This window comes from Amphiura filiformis, chromosome 11, assembly GCF_039555335.1.
Source record: "Amphiura filiformis chromosome 11, Afil_fr2py, whole genome shotgun sequence".
Taxonomy (NCBI): domain Eukaryota; kingdom Metazoa; phylum Echinodermata; class Ophiuroidea; order Amphilepidida; family Amphiuridae; genus Amphiura; species Amphiura filiformis.
Window position 1 is genome coordinate 32881831 of NC_092638.1, and position 20346 is coordinate 32902176.

Genomic DNA, 20346 nt, shown 5'->3' on the forward strand with positions numbered 1-20346 from the left:
TGGTGACCCTGAAATGACCTTCCAAAAATTTGACTCTAAATATTGACTGCACCCACCAAGTTTCATGCCCATACAACAGTTTTTACTAATTTGACCACAAACGACCCTGGTGACCCTGAAATGACCTTCTTAAAATTTGGCTCTAAATGTTGACTACACCCACCAAGTTTCATACCCATACGACAGTTTTTACTAATTTGAACTCAAATGACCCCTGGTGACCCTGAAATGACCTTCCCAATATTTGGCTCTAAATGTTGACTGCACCCACCAAGTTTCATGCCCATGCGACAGTTTTTACTAATTTGACCTCAAATGACCCCCGGTGACCCCGAAATGACCTTTCCAAAATTTGGCTCTAAATGTTGACTACACCCACCAAGTTTCATACCCATATGACAGTTTTTACTAATTTGACCTCAAATGACCCCTGGTGACCCCGAAATGACCTACCCAATATTTGGCTCTAAATGTTGAATGCACCCACCAAGTTTCATGCCCATATGACAGTTTTTACTAATTTAACCTCAAATGACCCTTGGTGACCCCGAAATGACCTTCCCCAAATTTGGCTCTAAATGTTGACTGCACCCACCAAGTTTCATGCCCATACGACAGTTTTTACTAATTTGACCTCAAATGACCCCCGGTGACCCTGAAATGACCTTTCCAAAATTTGGCTCTAAATGTTGACTGCACCCACCAAGTTTCATGCCCATACGACAGTTTTTACTAATTTGACCTCAGATGACGACCCCTGGTGACCCTGAAATAACCTTCCAAAAATTTGACTCCAAATGTTGACTGTAGCTACCAAGTTTCATGCCCATCCGATATTTTTTACTAATTCGACCTCAGATAACCCCTGGTGACCCCGAAATGACCTTCCAAATATTTGACTCCAAATGTTGACTGTATCCACCAAATTTCATGTCCATTCGGCAGTTTTACTAATTTGACCTCAGATGACCTCTGGTGACCCTGAAATGACCTTCACAAAATTGGCTATAAATGTTGATTGTACCCACCAAGTTTCATACCCATACGATAGTTTTTACTAATTTGACCTCAGATGACCCCTGGTGACCCTGAATTGACCTTCCAAAATTTGACTCCAAATGTTGACTGTACCCACCCCAGTTTCATGCCCTTACAACAGTTGTTACTAATTTCGTAAGCAATCGGGTCAAATTATTATTTTTTTGGTAACTTTTTCTGATATTGGGGAACTTTTTTAAAAGTGATTTCCCTCCTCATCCACCCCCCCCCCTCGGCTGTCTTTGATTGCTTGACATTCCTTTTGATTTCTCTCAAAAACTTAGCTCATGATTAATATTGCACAGCCAGAGTAAAACATTAAAGGGGCATTTCGTGATCCACAGCCTCATCCCCCACTTTTCTCAAAAAAGTTGAGATTTTTATATCACTGGAAACCTCTGGCTACATAATGTTTATGTACAAAATATTTCTTGCATATTAATTCGTTTAGCAAAGATATCGTGAAATTTGAATTTCGTTCTGGTGCACCAGAACGAAATTACAACGCATTGTCTATGGAGCTGTGTAATACACATAATCATGCATAACTCATGAACACAAAATCGGAATCAACTGAAATTTTGGGAATAGGTTTTTTCGTGGATATCTCATGAAAAATTACATAAATAGAGGATGCTAGGATCACGAAATACTCCTTTAAACTTTGCAACTTTCAAACAACATGATCAATGATTTCTGAAACCACTAAGTTCAGTCACATTTGAATTCAATAATTATGTACATTTATTTCAACTTGTCTATTTCTGCCACCCCCCTTATGAATTATTCATTCATAACTGTGATGACCTTGGGACCGTCCAATCAGAATCAACATGATCAATCAATGCGCCGTAGGGTCATGACCTTTGTGAAACCAAAATAAACAGTCAAAAATGGCGAGATTGGTCGGCACAGTCGATGTAACATCGATCAAATAAACCGTGGTCTTGAATTTCTTAAGAAGTCCTGGCATAAAAACTATGCTGTTTTTCAGGAGAAAACATATTAATCTTTGATATTCTGAAGTATAAAATTGTTGGGCAAAGTGGAACATCATTTATTTAGACTGTTTTTGCTATGGAAAAATACGAAAAATTTTCAATTTTGCGAAGAGGGTAAATCAAATTGAAAATATAATTTCTCCTCAGAATCATGTCCTCAATATGGTTTAATTGACTGTTTCTAACAATTAAATCTACAAAGAGCGTGATGAAATACGAAGAGCTTGCATGACTTTCGGTCCGTGTTCAGATAACAGGTGCACTTGACTTGCCAAAGAAAAATAGTGCAATCCGTCTATTTCCGTCATCTTCTCGCAACTTAAATTATACAGACCAAAATAATCTCTAGCACACACAGGGAACCAAGCAAAGGGATTGAAATTGCTCGTTTCTCATGACGATTTCGGACTTTTCTTTCATAAAATAACTACTTTCCCACCTCATTTCAACCCAATATGGAGTGCAATCGATTGAAAAATAACTTATAGAAAGTTAGAACTCAATTTTAAAAGCACATATTGCACACAGAAATAACCTTAGCATAAAAAAGCACCATCGGAAGTGGCCGAAAAATTAAGCAAAATACACCGTCCACTTAGCGCAATCACGATGGCTCGTCAAGCAAGCTTGGAGCCAAAAATGGAAATGTTTATGTTGCAATTAACTTCCCTTTCTGTTGATTATCTGAAAAAAGGTCCTATCTCAAAAAGACCTTTTTCCAACAAAAACCTATTTGGGCATTGCAACAATTCTATTCGCAACAGAAACATGCAATAGGTTATAAATGAAATGTCATGCATCACGGATATGGAGTAGAACATTAATGTTTCTAAGAAATTAATTGTTAATTGTAACAAGTCAACCTTAATTGGGTAGTTTCAATTCGTTCAGGCAAGGTTACAATGCTCAGTCATGGCACCCATGACCCGACATATATTTAGGCCTATATGTGACGTGGTATATCAAAGACACACTTTTGGACAGGTTATCAATTTTGGGTGTTTACATATCTTAAAATATAGAGTTGTTCCACAATACCGTTTTCTCCAATGAAATCCGACATTCCTAAGCGAAGATACTGAGTTTGTAAGTTATGGTATTATGAAATTGGAAACTGAGCAGGGCCTCCTTGGAAATCAGTGTTTTAGCATTGAAGGGGCTACCCTGCCTAAAGAAAGAATAAATAAAATAAATAAAAATGAGATATCGGCCTTTAAAAATATATTATTGACAATCTTGGCAGTAGGAATGATCTTGAAAAATGTTTCAAAAAATACAAGATGCCAGTTATATTCCGGTCTGAAACTATCAGACAATATTTTAAACATAATTAACATCACAAATTTGCAACAAACCCAAATTGTGAAAAAAATCACCCTCGGGCAGATTTTGTGCTATTTCTCCATTTACAATCCTGTCCAAAAATGTCTCCTTTCGATATACCACGTCACATATATCAATGTACTTATACCTTGCTTTTTCAGCTGTGCTATCAGATTTACCAGCAGTACCATATGTCCTCATACATGTACTATTGGTACAGATTTAATTATGTTCTCACATCAGCATGGTGATGTCATAGACTTCAGCATATCAGGTAGGGCCAGTGGCATAGCAATAAGTGTAAGTTCTAGTGTAAAAGGGGCATGTGTCCTCCAATCGGTTTGAAAATTTACATGTAGAAAGTCCCATGTAGAAAAATTACTGACAAATGGCTTGTGTCGATCCCCCCATCAGGACCTGTGCTCCCAATCACAAACGGTGCCCCCATAGGATCAATTATGCTACATCAATGTGTGGGGCAGGGGTAGGAGTGCCAAATATGAGAGCAAAAAATATTTAGGGTTGGAAAAAGTCACATCATTTTCCAATTTTGCACCTCAAACCACACAAATTGGATGCTTTTTGGTAAATCTCCCACCCTACCTAACCCAGATTTTTTTCAACCAATTTTTTAATGCCCCAATGCATATGAATGTATGATAGGCCAGTAAACTATGTTGAAAAAACAACATATCATGTTTTGAAAAACAAACAAAAAATTAAACACAACTGTATACAAAATTAAAAGATAATGTGTTTCGGTTAATTGAACATATTAGTACAATTTACAATAACACCCACCCAAAAATCAAAAGAATATTAGCATAGCTCAGTGATTTTCAATACTAATACAAGGGGGAAAATCACATAATTTTTGTCACTCACCAGCAACAAAACTTTGTACGGATATTTATACACCATCCAAAATTTGTGTGGCTATTTTTAGCATTCAAAACTTTCTTGGATTTTGGACACTTTCCCATGCTAGTGCAGGACGCGTAATTTCTTTCTGCAACCATAATGGGCCGCAATATATCACTAACTGCATAGGCCGAGGCAAGGTTCATTATTGTCAGGGTTAGGGTCTTAGGGTTAGGGTCTTATGGTTAGGGTTAGGGGTTAGGGTTAGGGTTTAGGGTTTAGGGTTTAGGGGTTAGGGTTAGGGATTAGGGTTAGGATTATATTCGTATTTATTATACTAGTAATAGTATATTGTGTGTATGCAGTTTATTCCGTAATCAATAAGTATCATAAACAAACACCTTTCTGGCACAACGAATCATAGCACAGTCGTGTAGGCATTAGACTATGGATACAAAGGTTGTGGGTTCGAACCCCAGGTAAACCATTATAGAATTTTAATTCTATCGATTTCTTTTTATTTTATTAAGTAAGAGGAAATAATAATGGTAATAAACTCGTGTTATATCTAGCCTCATAGGCCTATAATTACATGTATGTACTACGTGTTATCGCATTGCGGCCCATTATGGTTGCAGAAAGAAATAACGCGTGCAGGACTAGGAATTTAGCAGAAAAATAAAAATCTCAAAATAATTTGGTAGGCGAAATGTCAAAATTTTCAAACATTTTTTAAGATGTTTTAAAATAGGTTTAATACACATAGGGATATATTGTAAAAGTGGAAATTTTCACGATACATTTATTTTCGCACTTTTCTTCATATATTCCTTTTGTGTATAGGTAAATGTAAGGAAACTTAGTATTTTTAATCAGCCCTCACTTTTGCTGTAAGGCAGTATGGCAAGGTACAAATCATAAACTGCTACCTCATTCTGATTGCATGTGAATGGTGTTAATACATGGCTACAACGCACATAACCAGACATTTTTAAAACAAAAAGTTTAAAAACCTTTTCTGTAAAAAAAAAATGTGCTTGCTGGGCCGGGGCCCACTCAGCTACATTGGTGTACACATGCCTGAACAAAAAAAAAAAAAAGTGTAAAAGGGGTATTTTTTTCCACGACGCAGTAATGCTGCGTTCTGTGTTTAGGGGTCTAAAACGCTGTTTTTCAACAAAAAGGGGTGTTTTTTTTTTTAACCAGCAAAACGTGTTAAGGGGGTAAATTTTCGGAAATTCAAGGAAATAAGTAGTACCAGATTTGAACACTTGTCGATCCCCTCACAAATTTTCCCAATTAAAAATTAGCATCGTACCAATCGTTATGATAATACAACGCCCATCCCGGCCCTCCATGTATGCTATACCAATACAGTGTATTGATGACTATCCTATGGCGTTCATTTCTGCATGAAACGAGATGAATTTTCCACCCATTGCCTCCACCACATGCTCGATCTTTCTCGATCGTTTTTACTCGGTCGACGAAGTAAGAACGAGCAACAATATGTGAATCTTTCATGAATATCCTATCATCTAGTTCACTCATGGTATTGTACTACTACTAGCTTTTTTTTTATCTATAATACAAATTCCAGGGTATGATTTTTTTTCAAAAGGAGGATTGATGATTACTGTGTATGAAAGCCATTTGGAAGTTCATAGTTTGATATATTGCTTTCTATTTGAAATAAATTCTTACCTGATGAATTTTAGAAGAATGTGTTGTACATTGTAATTCCTTTTTTAGCCATTGTGACCCTCTCCATTAAAGTGTATTGGTGATATTAATAAAAAAAACCTGCTAATGGGTCAAATTTTGACCAGAACCTGTTTAGGGGGTACTTTTTTGGGGAAAGCGTGCTAAAAATCTGTTAAAGGGGCATTTCGTGATCCACAGCCTCATCCCCCACTTTTCTCAAAAAAAGTTGAGATTTTTATATCACTGGAAACCTCTGGCTACATAATGTTTATGTACAAAATATTTCTTGCAGATTAATTAGTTTTGCAAAGATATCGTGAAATTTGAATTTCGTTCTGGTGCACCAGAACGAAATTACAATTAACGCATTGTCTATGGAGCAGTGTAATACACATAATCATGCATAACTCGCAAAATCGGAATCAACTGAAATTTTGGGAATAGGCTTTTTTCGTGGATATGTACTGAAAAATGTCATAAAAAGAGGTTGCTAGGATCACGAAATCCTCCTTTAAAGGGGCGATTTTGAAAAACAGGGTAGAACCGGTTTAGGGGGTGTTTTTAAAACCGTTGTTCAAGCATGTGTACACCAATATAGCTGAGTGGCCCCTCCCCCGGGTTGCTGGGTTACACATGAACTCTTTACGAAAATGTACAAATCTGATATTGAATATCTTTGATTTTCTGATTTTGCAAATCACCAATGCCTGTAAGTCAAACATTGGTTAATGCTATCTTTTAGTTCTAAAACTGATACTAACCTGAAATCAAGTTCTTTCCAAAACAAGTAATGTTTCTTTAACCCTTTAACAATGAATAAAAGGCAAACAAAATGGCATACTGTAAAAATGGAAATGTTTGCGCTACATTTATTTTTACGTTTCAAGCTAAATAAAACAATAACAATGCGTGAATATATTTCTTTTGTGTATAGGTAAATGCAAGGCTCAGAATCCCGAATTTAAAAACAAGGGAAACAGTTTTAAATTGGCAATGCGAGAAAAATCAATCATGTGAAAATTTCTACTTTTACAGTATTAGTGAAATAGCTCAATTATTATTTTTACGCTAGTTTTCAAAAGTTTTCAAAACATAAAAATCATAAAACAGGTTGTACTCTATTTGAGGTGTTTTATGACAAAATTTTAAGCCACTTTGATGAACTTGACCTATTTATGGTTTATGGTCAATATTTGCTCCCTTAAAACGATATGTCAATGAAACTGCATTTTTTATATTCACTGTTATGGTAGTTTCAGAAGCATGTGGCTATGGTTATTCAAGAGTGCATACACTACAGACTCGCTTGATTGGTTTCAATTGGACGATGCCTACTTCAAATGTTCAATTTTGCTATTTTGGCAATGTTTGAAGTGTATAATATAGGCCAGTAACCAGGGGGATGAAGGGGTGGATGTCCAGAAAAACAAACAAACGGTCTACAAACCATGACCCAGACCTGCCAACTGTCCCTCACTTTGAGGGACTGTCCCTCATTTGGAGTTTTCCAAAGTGAAAAAGAGGGACAGTCCTGTTTTCTGAAAATTTCAGTGATGGCAAATTTAAATGTAAGAACAGCAGAAAATGATGCTAAGTTCACTTCAAAATGTTGCTATAGAATTCTCTTTTGTCTATTGTGATAAATTTAGACTTTTGGGTTGTTTAAAAAAGGCATTACAAACTTATAGTGATTCCAAAGCAAACACAGTGACTCATACAAATATGCAATAATTATGCAGAAAATTCAAATATATTTATGGTTATCTGCTCCTTCCACCAATGTGATGTCTTCTCTATTTGATTATTTTACATAAAAATATAATTGATAAAAATATAAACAATTTATAATTATATAATTATACATGTATAAATATATATTTCAATTGCATTTGAACTTGTGAGTTGCATCAACATTTACATTTTACACAGCTTGATTGGGCAAGTCATGAGTATCAGGGGTCAGGGAGTGGTATCAGATATCAAGGGCTGGTTTCTCGCAGAATGGCTAGTGGTCTGGCTTACTAAGCCATCAGGCTTAAGCCTAATTAGTCCTATATACCAGTGCTTACAATTTCACATCGTACATCACCTAGAAAGATAAATCAATAAAATGGATCCACATTGGTAGGGCTAGCCTGCTGGCTTAGGAAGTCCGACGATTAGCCAAGCTTCTGTAAATCGGACCTGTCTTAGCTATAGTATAGTGCCGGTGTCGGCACCGTTTTTTGATGTTGACAAATTTCTTATCTCGATGTTGACAGTGTATTGACATACATTTGGGTTCCGAATTTATTTTTCATGAATATCTAGAAACACCATCTGCAAAATTTAATATGGCCGTTTTCATAGCGATCAAGTGTAAGCCTACACCAGAAAGCAAGTCAAAATACTGATATAAAATTGGATCGATTGAGCCCATATTTATTGGTCGAGCTATGAGTTTAAAAATGTTAGACGAGATGTAGTCGAGTCCAATATTTTAAAACTCATAGCGAGACCAATAAATATTAGGCGTAAAGCATCCAATTTTATCATTATTATGTTTTGGATCCAATATTTTCACACACTTGGATTCAGCAAAACATAATAATGCCCAAATTAGGACCCCTGAAGGCAAATTGTGTGTCACCTGCGAACCAAGGGAGAACAGTGCCAGTGCATTGAGTGAAAATGAGCTTTTACCGTAAAGTTTTACTGGGCCATTTCCTGAACACTGAAATTTTATGTCACCATATTGTTCTGTCCACATATTGACATAATTCACTTTGCCGACAGGATTTCGACAGAAGACGTGTCAACGCCGACCCTACTTAGCTATAACAGATGCTGGAGTGATGTTTTAGATAGCCCCCTGTCTGGCCATCATTTTGGACAGAGTGTTTGCTCCTGGAACAGGCAAAATTAATACCTTTGACAGATGCTTAAAATTAAAGCTGTTTACCAATAGTATTTGGTCATCGTCATTTTTTGGTAAAGAATAACAAAAATTTAAATTTGAAAATGTACGGAAATCATACATTATGGCTTTAACTTAATTTACTACATTTACAGTGCATCATTTCCGATGGCTTCAAAGCAAAAGTACAGAATTTTATAAATAGTATCCTTTTTGAATCATCAAATTATATTATGTTGTTTAGGAAATACAGCAAATTTCTCCAAAATTCATGAAACAGATTTGTGTCCATGGATGATTTAACTTGTAAACATACATGTACATCCCATGACTGCTCCCCAAAATACAGCACTAAATTTTTAGGATTAAAAAAATATCATCAAGTTCTGCCAAATGAAACATAGCTCAATTCAAATCATGGGAGATAAAAGAAAAAGTTCTCTATTTTACTAATTTCTTGAAAAAAGAGCAAAAAAACATGCATTTTTAGGCAAGTTTTCTGACAATCAATTAAGTCACAAAAATCAAAGACTTGGAACAAATCTAAGCATTCAAAATCTTGAGTATATACTGAAATTTTGCTCTATAATCAAATTAAGTATAATTCTTCGCCAAACTGGAACATGCGCGTTGCGTCCATGTAGTGTACTAAGCGTGTACGTAGTGTAAGGCACGTGTATACTTTCTTCTGTACCGCGCTATATTTGCGTGTGTTTATCGCGGAGCCACTAGCGTTCACAGTGTTCCAGTTTGGCCAAGAATTACTTAATTTGATTATAATTATCACTTTTTTTGCATAAAAATTGCATAAATTGAAATTAGACTTCACACAAGTCTTTAGACTTGATTGTCACAGGATGGTAATCATTAAATTGCCAGTTAGTATCAGAATTTAGCTGTTTCATTGATAAGCAGGGTAATATTTGTTTAATCCAAATAATTTAGTGTGGTATTATTTTTATGGGAGCGGGAGAAAGTCTTGCTTTTTGCACAGCATTTTAGTTCAACCAAGTACAATGCAATAAATAGTGTCAAAATCGGAATTTTTGAGAAGAATTCAAAAAAAAATTGAAGGTCTACCCTTGAGCAAATTTTTACTGGGCTGTTCCATTTAAAATCTACACTACCCCTGTGGAAGATTCTGGAAATATCTTTCACATGGGGCATATGAATTTCAAATGGAATGAACACACCAGGCAGCTCCATTTGAAGCTCACCTTCCCTCTGTGTACTATCTAGGTTGAGTCTTCCTTATCAGAGGGTACATGAAATTCAAATGGAGCTGTTTAATGTGCTCAATCCATTTGAAATTCCTACTCCCCCTTTGGAAGATATTTCCAAAATCTTCCACAGGGGTAGTGTGGATTTTAAGTGGAATAGCCCATAATTATAAGTTAAGCTTGGTATGTAATTTGTACCAGAATTTTTAAACTACACATTGAGGTACGTTTTCAGACAATTTCGTAGCATGTATACTCTATAGATGTGTTATCCCATATAAAATCAGTTTCTATAATTTTTGCATAATATATAGCATTAATTAATGACATACATGAAATGGATGGCCAACAGTGGCCACTCCCTTTATACAATATAATAACAATAGTTTCCATAATTCTTGCACATTGAGGTACGTTTTCAAACAATTTCATAGCATGTATACTCTATGTGTTATAAAATCACAGAGTTTCTATAAATTTTGCAGAATAGTCACTTTATATAGCATTAATTAATAATAGCTGGCCAACAGTAGCCACACCCTTTATACAATATAATAACAAAATAGTACAAAAATATATTGCATTAATTAATAGTAGCATACATGAAATGGATGGCCAACAGTGGCCACTCCCTTTAGATGATATAATAACAAAAGTTTCCATAATTCTTGCAAAATAGTACAAAAATATAGCAATAGCATACTTGAAATCGAAGGCCAGCTGTGGCCACTACCTTTAAAAAATACAATAACAAAAGCTTCCATAATTCTTGCAAAATATGTGCAAAATTAAAGAATTGATAGTAGCATACATGAAATGGATGGCCAACAGTGGCCACTCCCTTTATACAATATAATAACAAAAGTTTCCATAATTCTTGCAAAATATGTACAAAAATATAGCATTTGATTAATAAAAGCATACATGAAATGGATGGCCAAAAGTGGCCACTACCTTTATACAATATGACAACAATTTCCATAATTCTTGCAAAATAGTAAAAAAATTATAGCATTAATTAAAGGAGGATTTTGTGATCCTAGCATCATCTTTTTATGACATTTTTAGTAGATATCCACGCAAAAAGCTTATTCCCAAAATTTCAGTTGATTCCGATTTTGCGTTTGTGAGTTATGTATGACTATGTGTATTACACTGCTCCATAGGCCACTGTTGTAATTTCGTTCTGGTATACCAGAATGAAAAAATTATTCAAATTTTGCGATATTTTTGCTAAACGGATTAATCTGCAAGAAATATTTGGTACATAAACATTATGTAGCCGGAGGTATCCAGTGGTATAAAAATCTCAACTTTATGGGAGAAAAGTGGGGGGATGAGGCTGTGGATCACGAAATGCCCTTTTAATAGTAGCATAACGGTACATAAAATGGAAGGCCAACATTGGCCACTCCCTTTATACAATTACAAAAGTTTCAAAACATAAATAAAATCTTTCTTAAAGCTATTTCCATCATCCCTAAAACAGGATCATACACTGTACAGCTGCTATTACATAATGGGCTATTCCTGTTGAAAAACATACACCCCCTATAGAAGACATGACCTTAATCTTCCACACAAGGAGTGTGTATTTCAAATGGGGTTATCTGAATGGGCGACTCCATTTGAAATCTACACTCCCTGTGTGGGAGATTAACATCATGTCTTCCATAGGGAGTGTATGTATTTCAACAGGAATAGCCCATTTTGAACCCTGTGTTTTAAAGAGGCATCTGTCTAAAACACCTATAACTTAAAATAGAAACACTTTATTAAAAAAAACTGGTGAGAGAAGTTTCTGAATTTCATAAACTTTCATATAACACATTGTTATGGCCGTGCATATATACACCACTATGGTGAATACCTCTCCCGGGTCCCACCCCACATGTGGGCAGTACTGGTCACTTGCTGCCTGTGACCTGTCTTGTCTGCTGCCCGTGACCTGTCTTGTCCACTGCCTGTCACCTGTCTTGTACGCTGTCTGTCACCTGTCTTGTCCGCTGCCTGTCACCCGTCTTGTCCAGATGTATGAAGACCACATACTGATGGGTTAATGCTTGTATAGCTATATGAATTCTTTCAGTGTCTTTGTCTGCCCAGGAAGCTCTGAAGATTCGTTCACAAAGCTTTTATTGACTATAATATAAAGACCAAAACAAAAAAGAACAAAATATTTAGATGGTTGGTTGCCATTGAAGCAATGCTATAGACACAAAACACAAGCAAAAACAAAATACAAGAATATATGAGAAATTCGTATGTTTAAATGATGTTTCTAAATTTGCCATTTTAAAACCAATAAGTTTATCACTATTTTGGTGCTTGTTTTCATTTTTTAAACACTTTTTAATTGCATACTACTACTACTGTGAGGGTGTTATGATAAGATTTATGGACTATGGTAATAATTGTACATTCTTAAGTTTTAAGGGACGAACAACAGAAATAGATTAAAAAGAATTTCTGGACTCATTGTCATGATTCCATCAAATATAGGGTTTACCTAGCCCTTCATGTAAAGATTATCATAAATTCTATGGTTGTTTTAAGGTTAGAGAATTTTGGGTTCGAATTAGAGTTAGGATAAAGGTCAGGATTATTGTTAAGGCTAGGAATATAAAAATTTGTGATGCTTAGATGAAGGTAACACCAATTTTCCTCCATAGCTGATGTTGACATTATTCTGGGTCATATTATTAATTATTAGGTAAGGTGTGGGGGTGATACGGATTATATCTAGTTGAGGAGTCGGTATATCGCCCTGACCTGATATGGACTTCGAAACTAGATGTAATCCGTATCACCCCATAAACCAAACCTAAGTAATAATGATTTCATCATACCGTACAAATAATGTCAACGAGAAAAATTATTCACAGACATAATTCTTGGCTGGAACACTTAATCAAACCTGTCTACACGATAATCTTCACTGTAGGCCTAAGGCCTAATCCTCCAATAAAGCTTGAGAGCTCAATCAGTTTTACACTGATTCTCTATTGGACCAGTTGAAATCCATTATTACCCCTATGGAAGAAATGACTTTCATCTCCCACACAGGCAGTATAGATTTCAAATGGAGTTAACATAATCCCATTTTAAATTCACACTCCCTGTGTGGAAGATTAAGGTCATGTCTTCCACAGAGGGTGTATAGATTCAACTGGAATAGGGGACCATTCACAAACACTTGTTAGGGGGGCTGATGCAAAAAAAATTTATTGTGAAATTTTTTCGGGGCCCCCCTTTCACAGATCTCAAAAATTTCAGGGCCCCTCTTTTTGACATGAAAATTATGGGTCAACCCCATAGAAAAGCATATAAACTCAATTTTCCCAGGAAAGGGCCAGCCTTTTTGCATTTTTTCCTCTAACAAGTGTTTGTGAACGGTCCCTAGTCCATTTGGACCAGTCACATTCATGGATGAATTAGTACAGCAAGGACTCACCATATGTTTAAAATACTTTATCTTCCACCATGAAGACAAAAGACAAGACAGGTGATGGCAGCTAGTGAGCAGACAAATGAAGAGAAGAAGACAAAGACAGATTCAGACAGATGTCTTCAAGAATGAAAAGCAGATGGAAGCTTAGCTAGTGATGAGACACTGTAAAAAAGACGAGATCTATAGGCACACCATCAATGGTTAGGCACAGTTAATAAAGCAATGTTTGTATGTGAAGTGAATCTCATGTTACCAATGAATTCATTCATTTTCTTCAATGTTGGAAATAGCATTGTTAAGGTATGTTTACAAGTTGCTGGAGGAGGGCAGTTAGATAGTGAAATTGAGGTGTTTTTTTTTCGAAAAAAAAACAACCAAATTTTATTACAAAATTGACCTACAAAAGGAGGTCATTGTTATACCAGCGGCCCAAAATAAGACCCATATTTGCGTCACACGTCGTTGTATGGTAATTTTGTAACAATCCCCCGGACAGCCCCAGTGACAGAGAGAAAATTGCAGGTGATTAAATGATGCCAGCAATAATTGATGAGTTCAGATGAAAAATTAGATATGTTGGTGCCCCTAACTTAGAAAGTTAGAAAATGGCATTAATCACTCAGCTTTTGCATCTTAACCCCTGAGCACTACCGGCCGATCTAAAATTGCCTCTGATTGGTCAATTACATGATATCTTCATTTAAATCACCAATCAGAATGGAGCTTTGCAAATAATTCACCCCAATTTTTTGCATGGTGAAATTATTCTAACAATGTTGCTGATTGGTCCAATTGATAATGAAAACTTCTTTTCGGCCAATTGGCAGGTAGTTCTCATGGGGTTAACTCTTCAAATGTACAAACAATTCTACAACTGTGTTTTTTTGTTGCTCCCAAGTTGACTTGAATTCAACTTATAAGCAATTTTGACATTGAGCATTCTAACCACTTCTAATCTATGTGTATACCCAGCATTGTAAAATCACTTTCCTGATTAACCCCTTGGGCACTAATTATCAACCTAAAAGAGCTATTTTGATTGGTTACAAACAAGGCTATATTGATGTATTGAGCCAATCAGAGATATGGGAAGAATAGTCAGTAGGGCTGAAGGGAATATTAGCTTCAAATTGCTAAGAGATCTGAAAACTCTATTTTGATTGGTTACACAGTTGTGCCCATGGGGTTAAAAACTGATATACCATTTTCATCCGGATGTTACAGTGATGTCAAAGAACGGAGATAGCTGTTTTGTGTATGAATCTATGTGGCGTCATTAAGCGTGTGCGTATGTACGCCAGCACTCATGATCAAGATTGAACTATATAAAACTGTCAACTACACGTAAATCCAGGGGTGCATCCATGGACAAAAGAGTAACAGACTGCGTAAAGTGTCAGCATCACCCGATAATGAGGGCCGATTGTTCCATGAAATGTGACAGGTGAGACTGCTACGTACTTACCGCGTATTTTTACAGTCTATCGCAAAATCGCGACAGCACGCAATGCTCTATAGCGAGGCACGCAACGCTGGCGTGATTGTTAGACAAGGCACGATCGAACAATCAGCCCTCATGAATATGCGAGAACTCACAGCATACAATGCACAAAGACTTTGACTGATTGTACACGGTCTGTTACTCTTTCGTCCATGGGTGCATCTCAGTAACATTTACTACACGTCATATAAGTTCTAAAACTATTGTAACTCATAAACCCATCGTAATACAGGATATTTAAGTTAGCGTTAAGATGAGTTTTGACTTCATGATGAGTTAAAAAGACTAACAATATAACTTGCACCCCTGAAGTAATCAAAATCAGTCCGCAACACAAAGTCGGTACTAATTAAACAAAGTTAGAAAAGTCCATGTGAAGCTAACTAGCTACACCCAATGAAAATACAGTATACATGTATTGTAATAAGCTACAAGGTGTCCCAAAAAAAAGAGGCCCCTCATTGCGCCCTCTTTTTTGCCTATTTCTGAAAAGTTGATCAAATATATTTTCGTATGTAAAGAAATCTTTAATTGCTAGCTTTAATAAACCAAAACAATTATTTCAATCGGCTCACAACTTTTGAAAATATGCCCTTTTAAAGACAAGTACCTGTTTTTCACTCTGTCCACGGATAGCAAGCAGAGTGGTTGGGATGGGTCATGTTGTGGAGTAGCCTGCAAGATCACCAGACCTCACACCACTTGATTTCTTCATTTGTGGCAAAATCCAAGATCTTTGCAAACGATTACTGCTATATTCGCAAGTATCCGCGCACAAGGTTGGTACGAACGCAGTTGATGCAATGAGGACTAGGGTGAAACCTGTATTCTTCAAGGAGGCAACCAGGTAGAGGGCAGAGCAACACAGTAAACTCACTTCAAAAGAACCAAAGACAAACTAAACAGCCCTTTTCAGGGCTACCTTTTATTCCAAAAAGAGAAATGACTTATGTTGTCAATAAAAAGATACAAGAAACAATAAAGTAAGAAAGTAAGAAACATAAAACAAAAAGGCATAAAATAACCGAGAAAAACATAATTGCAAATATAGCAAAAGAAGTCCATCCTACATCAATTTCGCCCAAATTAACAAAATCCATAACCCATAAGCCCACCGGTAAAGCCCATTCCCTAAAATAAAGTTGTTATTTTATAAAGTTATCATCAAGGAATGTTTTATATTCATGCATGGTATATGCACTTTTCAATCTTTGAAGTAGCCAAACCTCCTCCGTGGACAGAGTGAAAAGCGGATACATTTCTTTAAAAGGGCATATCTTCAAAAGTTATGAGCCGATTGAAATAATTGTTTCGGTTTATTAAAGCTAACGGGTAAAGGCTTCTTTACATACCAACATTTACTTGATCAACTTGTCTGAAATAGGAGAAAAAGAGGGCGCAATGAGGGGCCTCTTTTTTTTGGGACACCCTGTATATATTTCTGATCCATTGATTATCCTTTTCTGGTGCAATGTGGGATAGAAAAGGGGTAAATCGATCGCTAATTTTCCCTTTTTCTATCCCACACTACACCAGAAAAGGATAATCAATGGATCAACAATATTATATAGTGCATATACTTTACTCAAGTCAATATCTCTGCCCCTGCTCCACCAATTCAATGTTGGACCAAACCATGTTGCCAACAGGTACGTGAGACCCTCCAACATTGAAAGATGGGGGAGTGGGGAAGGGTGAGATATAGGGGGGGGGGTCTGTGCTTTACCTATATCGCATGCCATGTATATTTCACTCGCCTCTCCAATTTTGATAGGGCACGCATTTCAATTAATTAGTACAAGAGTGCCAACTATTTTTTTCCAGGATTGTAGCTGTATTGTATTTTGTACAATAGCATACCATAATAGCCTATACTTTGTTTGACTTCAAGTTTGGTAGTGACGTCAGTGCCTTTACGCTGTTGCACGGACTTGTGTCGAAAGTGTGCCAACAAGCCTGTATGTATCTGTATACACCTTGCGAAATTAGATTAGCATGTGTGATTTGAGCAAACTTATGCACCTACATCTTTACCAAACTTGAGGTGAACCAATGTATTAGTGAAACAAGATTATAGTTTATATATAGATTTAATTAGTAATTTCAGTGGAAATATGCATTAAGTTCACTATTTTGGTCCCAAACATAACAATATCAATATAGACTTGATTTCTTATAGCCTTAAGGTCCGTTCATACTACGCCGCAATTGCTTTGCGATGCGGTGTGTTGCCGATATATCGATTCCTTTTTGCCGCAATTCAAAGCAACTCATCGCATCGCAAGCATCGCATAGCATGAATGGACCTTTAGGGCTTTTTTTATACTTCATATTCCTCTGACAGACAAAGACCCACAGACACTTAACTCAAACAACCCCACACCTTGAATCAAAGTTTACCAGGTTTCCTTGCTGAGGAAAGGCGAGAAATTTTCTTGCCTCTCCTCGCCAAACTTGCCCAGGATCTGAGCAAGCCAAACTTGCCAAGGATCTGAGCAAGATTTAATTTAGTTATCTCAACCTCGCCATTCCTTGCCTGTTTTAGGTTACCTCACCTTTCCTCGCCCTTATAGCCTTGCCATTTCTCGCATAAAAACGTGTACTTTCTAGTCTTTGTGGGTTTTCTAGTGTACATACATGTATAGTGAAATCATCCACTTGTTCTGGTCATGCTTGTTCCAAAACTGCAAAAATCTGATTTTTGATGAATTTTAGAATATTCTGGATTAGCACATCACTAAATAATCCCTTTAGCCAAGCAAGCTGCAAGTAAAATCACTAATAAAACTAAGCATTAAAATGGTCAACCACAAAAATTGCAAACATAACAACCAACTACTACTCCCCATTCCAGAAAAATACAGCACTAATTTTTTGGGATCAAAAAAATATTATCAAGTTCTGTCAAATGAAACATAGCTCAATCCTAATCATTAATTTAGTACTAACTGGAGATAAAATAAAAAAAGGTCGCCATTTGACTAATTTCTGCATTATGCAGAAAAATTATGCATTTTCGGCATGTTTCTGACAATTGAGTCACAAAAATCGAAGACTTGGAACAAGTCTAAGCATTCAAAATCTTGAGTAGATGCCGCAATTTTGCTCTAATTCCCACTTTTTTGTGTCACTATAATTAAATAATTGGTTATAAAATTGAAACATGTCTTTTCCAAAAACTCGAATGTATAAACTGAAATTAGTCTTAGTACAAGTCTTTGGGCTTGATTGTCACATCATATGAAAAACACCCTAAAAACGCATTGGCCAAATGTTGAAATTATACTTTTACTAGATTTCGCGGTTATCGGGTTGGGTGGTTCTCGTGATAGGACTATCTCTAATTACCCAACACCCGTTACCCATATAGGTCTACCTGCCCTGACATTTTAAACTACTATGATGATAAGTCTCTAAATGATCAAGGCCCAATTTGACACAATCAACTTAGTAATTCTGTAGCTGTAACGCTTACTTGGCTGTAATCGGGATAAATGTGAACGCAATTAGGCCTAATATAACGGGTTATAGGTTAGGGTTAGGGTTAGGATTTAAGTTTCTCCTATTCATATGTTAACTGTGGAAAAAAATCATTTGCACCCCGGAAATAGTAATTTGCACCCCAGAAATAGACATGTTCTGCGGTAATAGGCCTCTGCACATGTGCTGTATTGAAATATGTTGAAAATAGGCCTATTGATCCGATGAGATGCACCTGCACGATTAGCCACACTGTAATGATTTCCGATGCTCTCACTGCGCCCGTCGGTACTCCGCGCTAGCGCACCGCGCACGCGATATGCACCGCGAACACGTGTTAGCGAGCCACGCGCACGCTATAGCGCGCGGACAGAGGGACGGACGGACACGCCATGATTAGTATTATGATAGCCAGTTAGGACTAACTAAAGGATTTAATAGGATTTAGCTATGTTTCATTTGGCAAAACAGGATACTATTTTTAACCCAAAAAAATTAGTTCTGAATTTTTCTGGAATAGGGAGTAATGCTATACGGTACACCATTCCAAATTAATCCAAGACATTTTCTGACAGTGAGAGGGGCAACCAACCATCCTCTTCACCTATACTAGCAGTGCATTTACCTCTTGGCCCAATGACAAAAACTACTAGGACAAATGCACGTGAAGCACATGAAAATTTGCAGTATGATGCTAAAATGTGGCAAAATGAGGGTAAGGTTAATTTTGGCCTAAAACAGGTGAATCTGAGGATGTACAATACAAAATGTTGGCCAATTCATGTTGTCCCGGCATTTCGAGCTGGGGGAGGGGATCATGTCCTTTCTGTAAGTACACCACGTACTGGCCCCTTGCTAGTAACTATATCACCATGGATAAGATAATATTTGGTAAGATAAAGCTATAGTAGGTAAAGCTATGGAAGCCACCATTACGCTTCCACCACATATGTGCATGACCCGCTCAGACAAAACCAGGAACTAGTCGCATTTTTGACATTTCATGATTTGAATAAACATGTAAGCACTAGACAATAAGCTTTCAAATGATACCAAAATTATATGAACAACATCAATACTTTTCAAGATATGGATAATTTTGTAAATGCTACATGTACCTTGATATTTTTGCCAAATGGGTATTCTGAGTAATGGGCCAATTAGTTTCCTGCCTTACACAGGATTGAATAGGGATTATCATAGTTCAACTGTTATTTATAGATATAATAAATCTCTTTTTAATAAGTACTTTCAACAATTTGAAAGTTCACTTAGTCCCTCAGGCAAATACCATTAAATTTAGAATTCCAAAATTATGATTTTTTTTTATGGGAATGTCATCTTTAAAGGCCTATAACTCAAAAACATGTCTGGCGACTTGTTCCGGGTTTTGTTGGAGCTGGTCACATATTCTGGAACAACCATTAATATGCATACGCATGTCACACATACACATACTGGTTACACTGTTGATCGCATAGTGTGCTATGCTTCTTTAGCACACCAGTGCTTCTTATTTATGCCCCCAGCAACACTATATAGCAGCCTCCATAATGTGTCAAGTTTCCGATTCCCAGCATTTTGTCTTTATCCAGGCCCCATAGCATGCAAACGATAACCAGCCACATTCAAGTCAAAGCCCCTGATGCCATTAGCACTAATGCAATAGAGGTAGTCATTGTGACGTCAATGCCGCCATCTTGTGGGTACGGAGTGCATTGTTGCTAAGATTACGATACCGCGTTGACGCTTGTCTGAAGAGGTGCGTCACGTGCTGCGACTTCCTTGTAATCGGGGACGTAATGTCTAACGCATGACATGCAGAACGGCAGTACTCACAAGATGGCGGTTCCCACGGAAAAGGCTGACAG

General features: G+C 36.7%; 1 protein-coding gene across 5 annotated transcripts in view; it reads right to left on the minus strand.

The window, feature by feature from the left end:
- Positions 1-6770: 6770 nt before the first annotated feature.
- Positions 6771-20346, minus strand: part of LOC140164745 (caspase recruitment domain-containing protein 11-like) — a 70485-nt gene continuing 56909 nt past the window's right edge. For all 5 annotated transcript variants that reach the window (XM_072188108.1, XM_072188110.1, XM_072188109.1 and 2 more), the window contains one exon: positions 6771-12185. In XM_072188108.1, the coding sequence (XP_072044209.1) occupies positions 12179-12185 (7 nt within the window). In that variant the 3' untranslated portion in view covers positions 6771-12178. The remainder of the gene's footprint in view (positions 12186-20346) is intronic.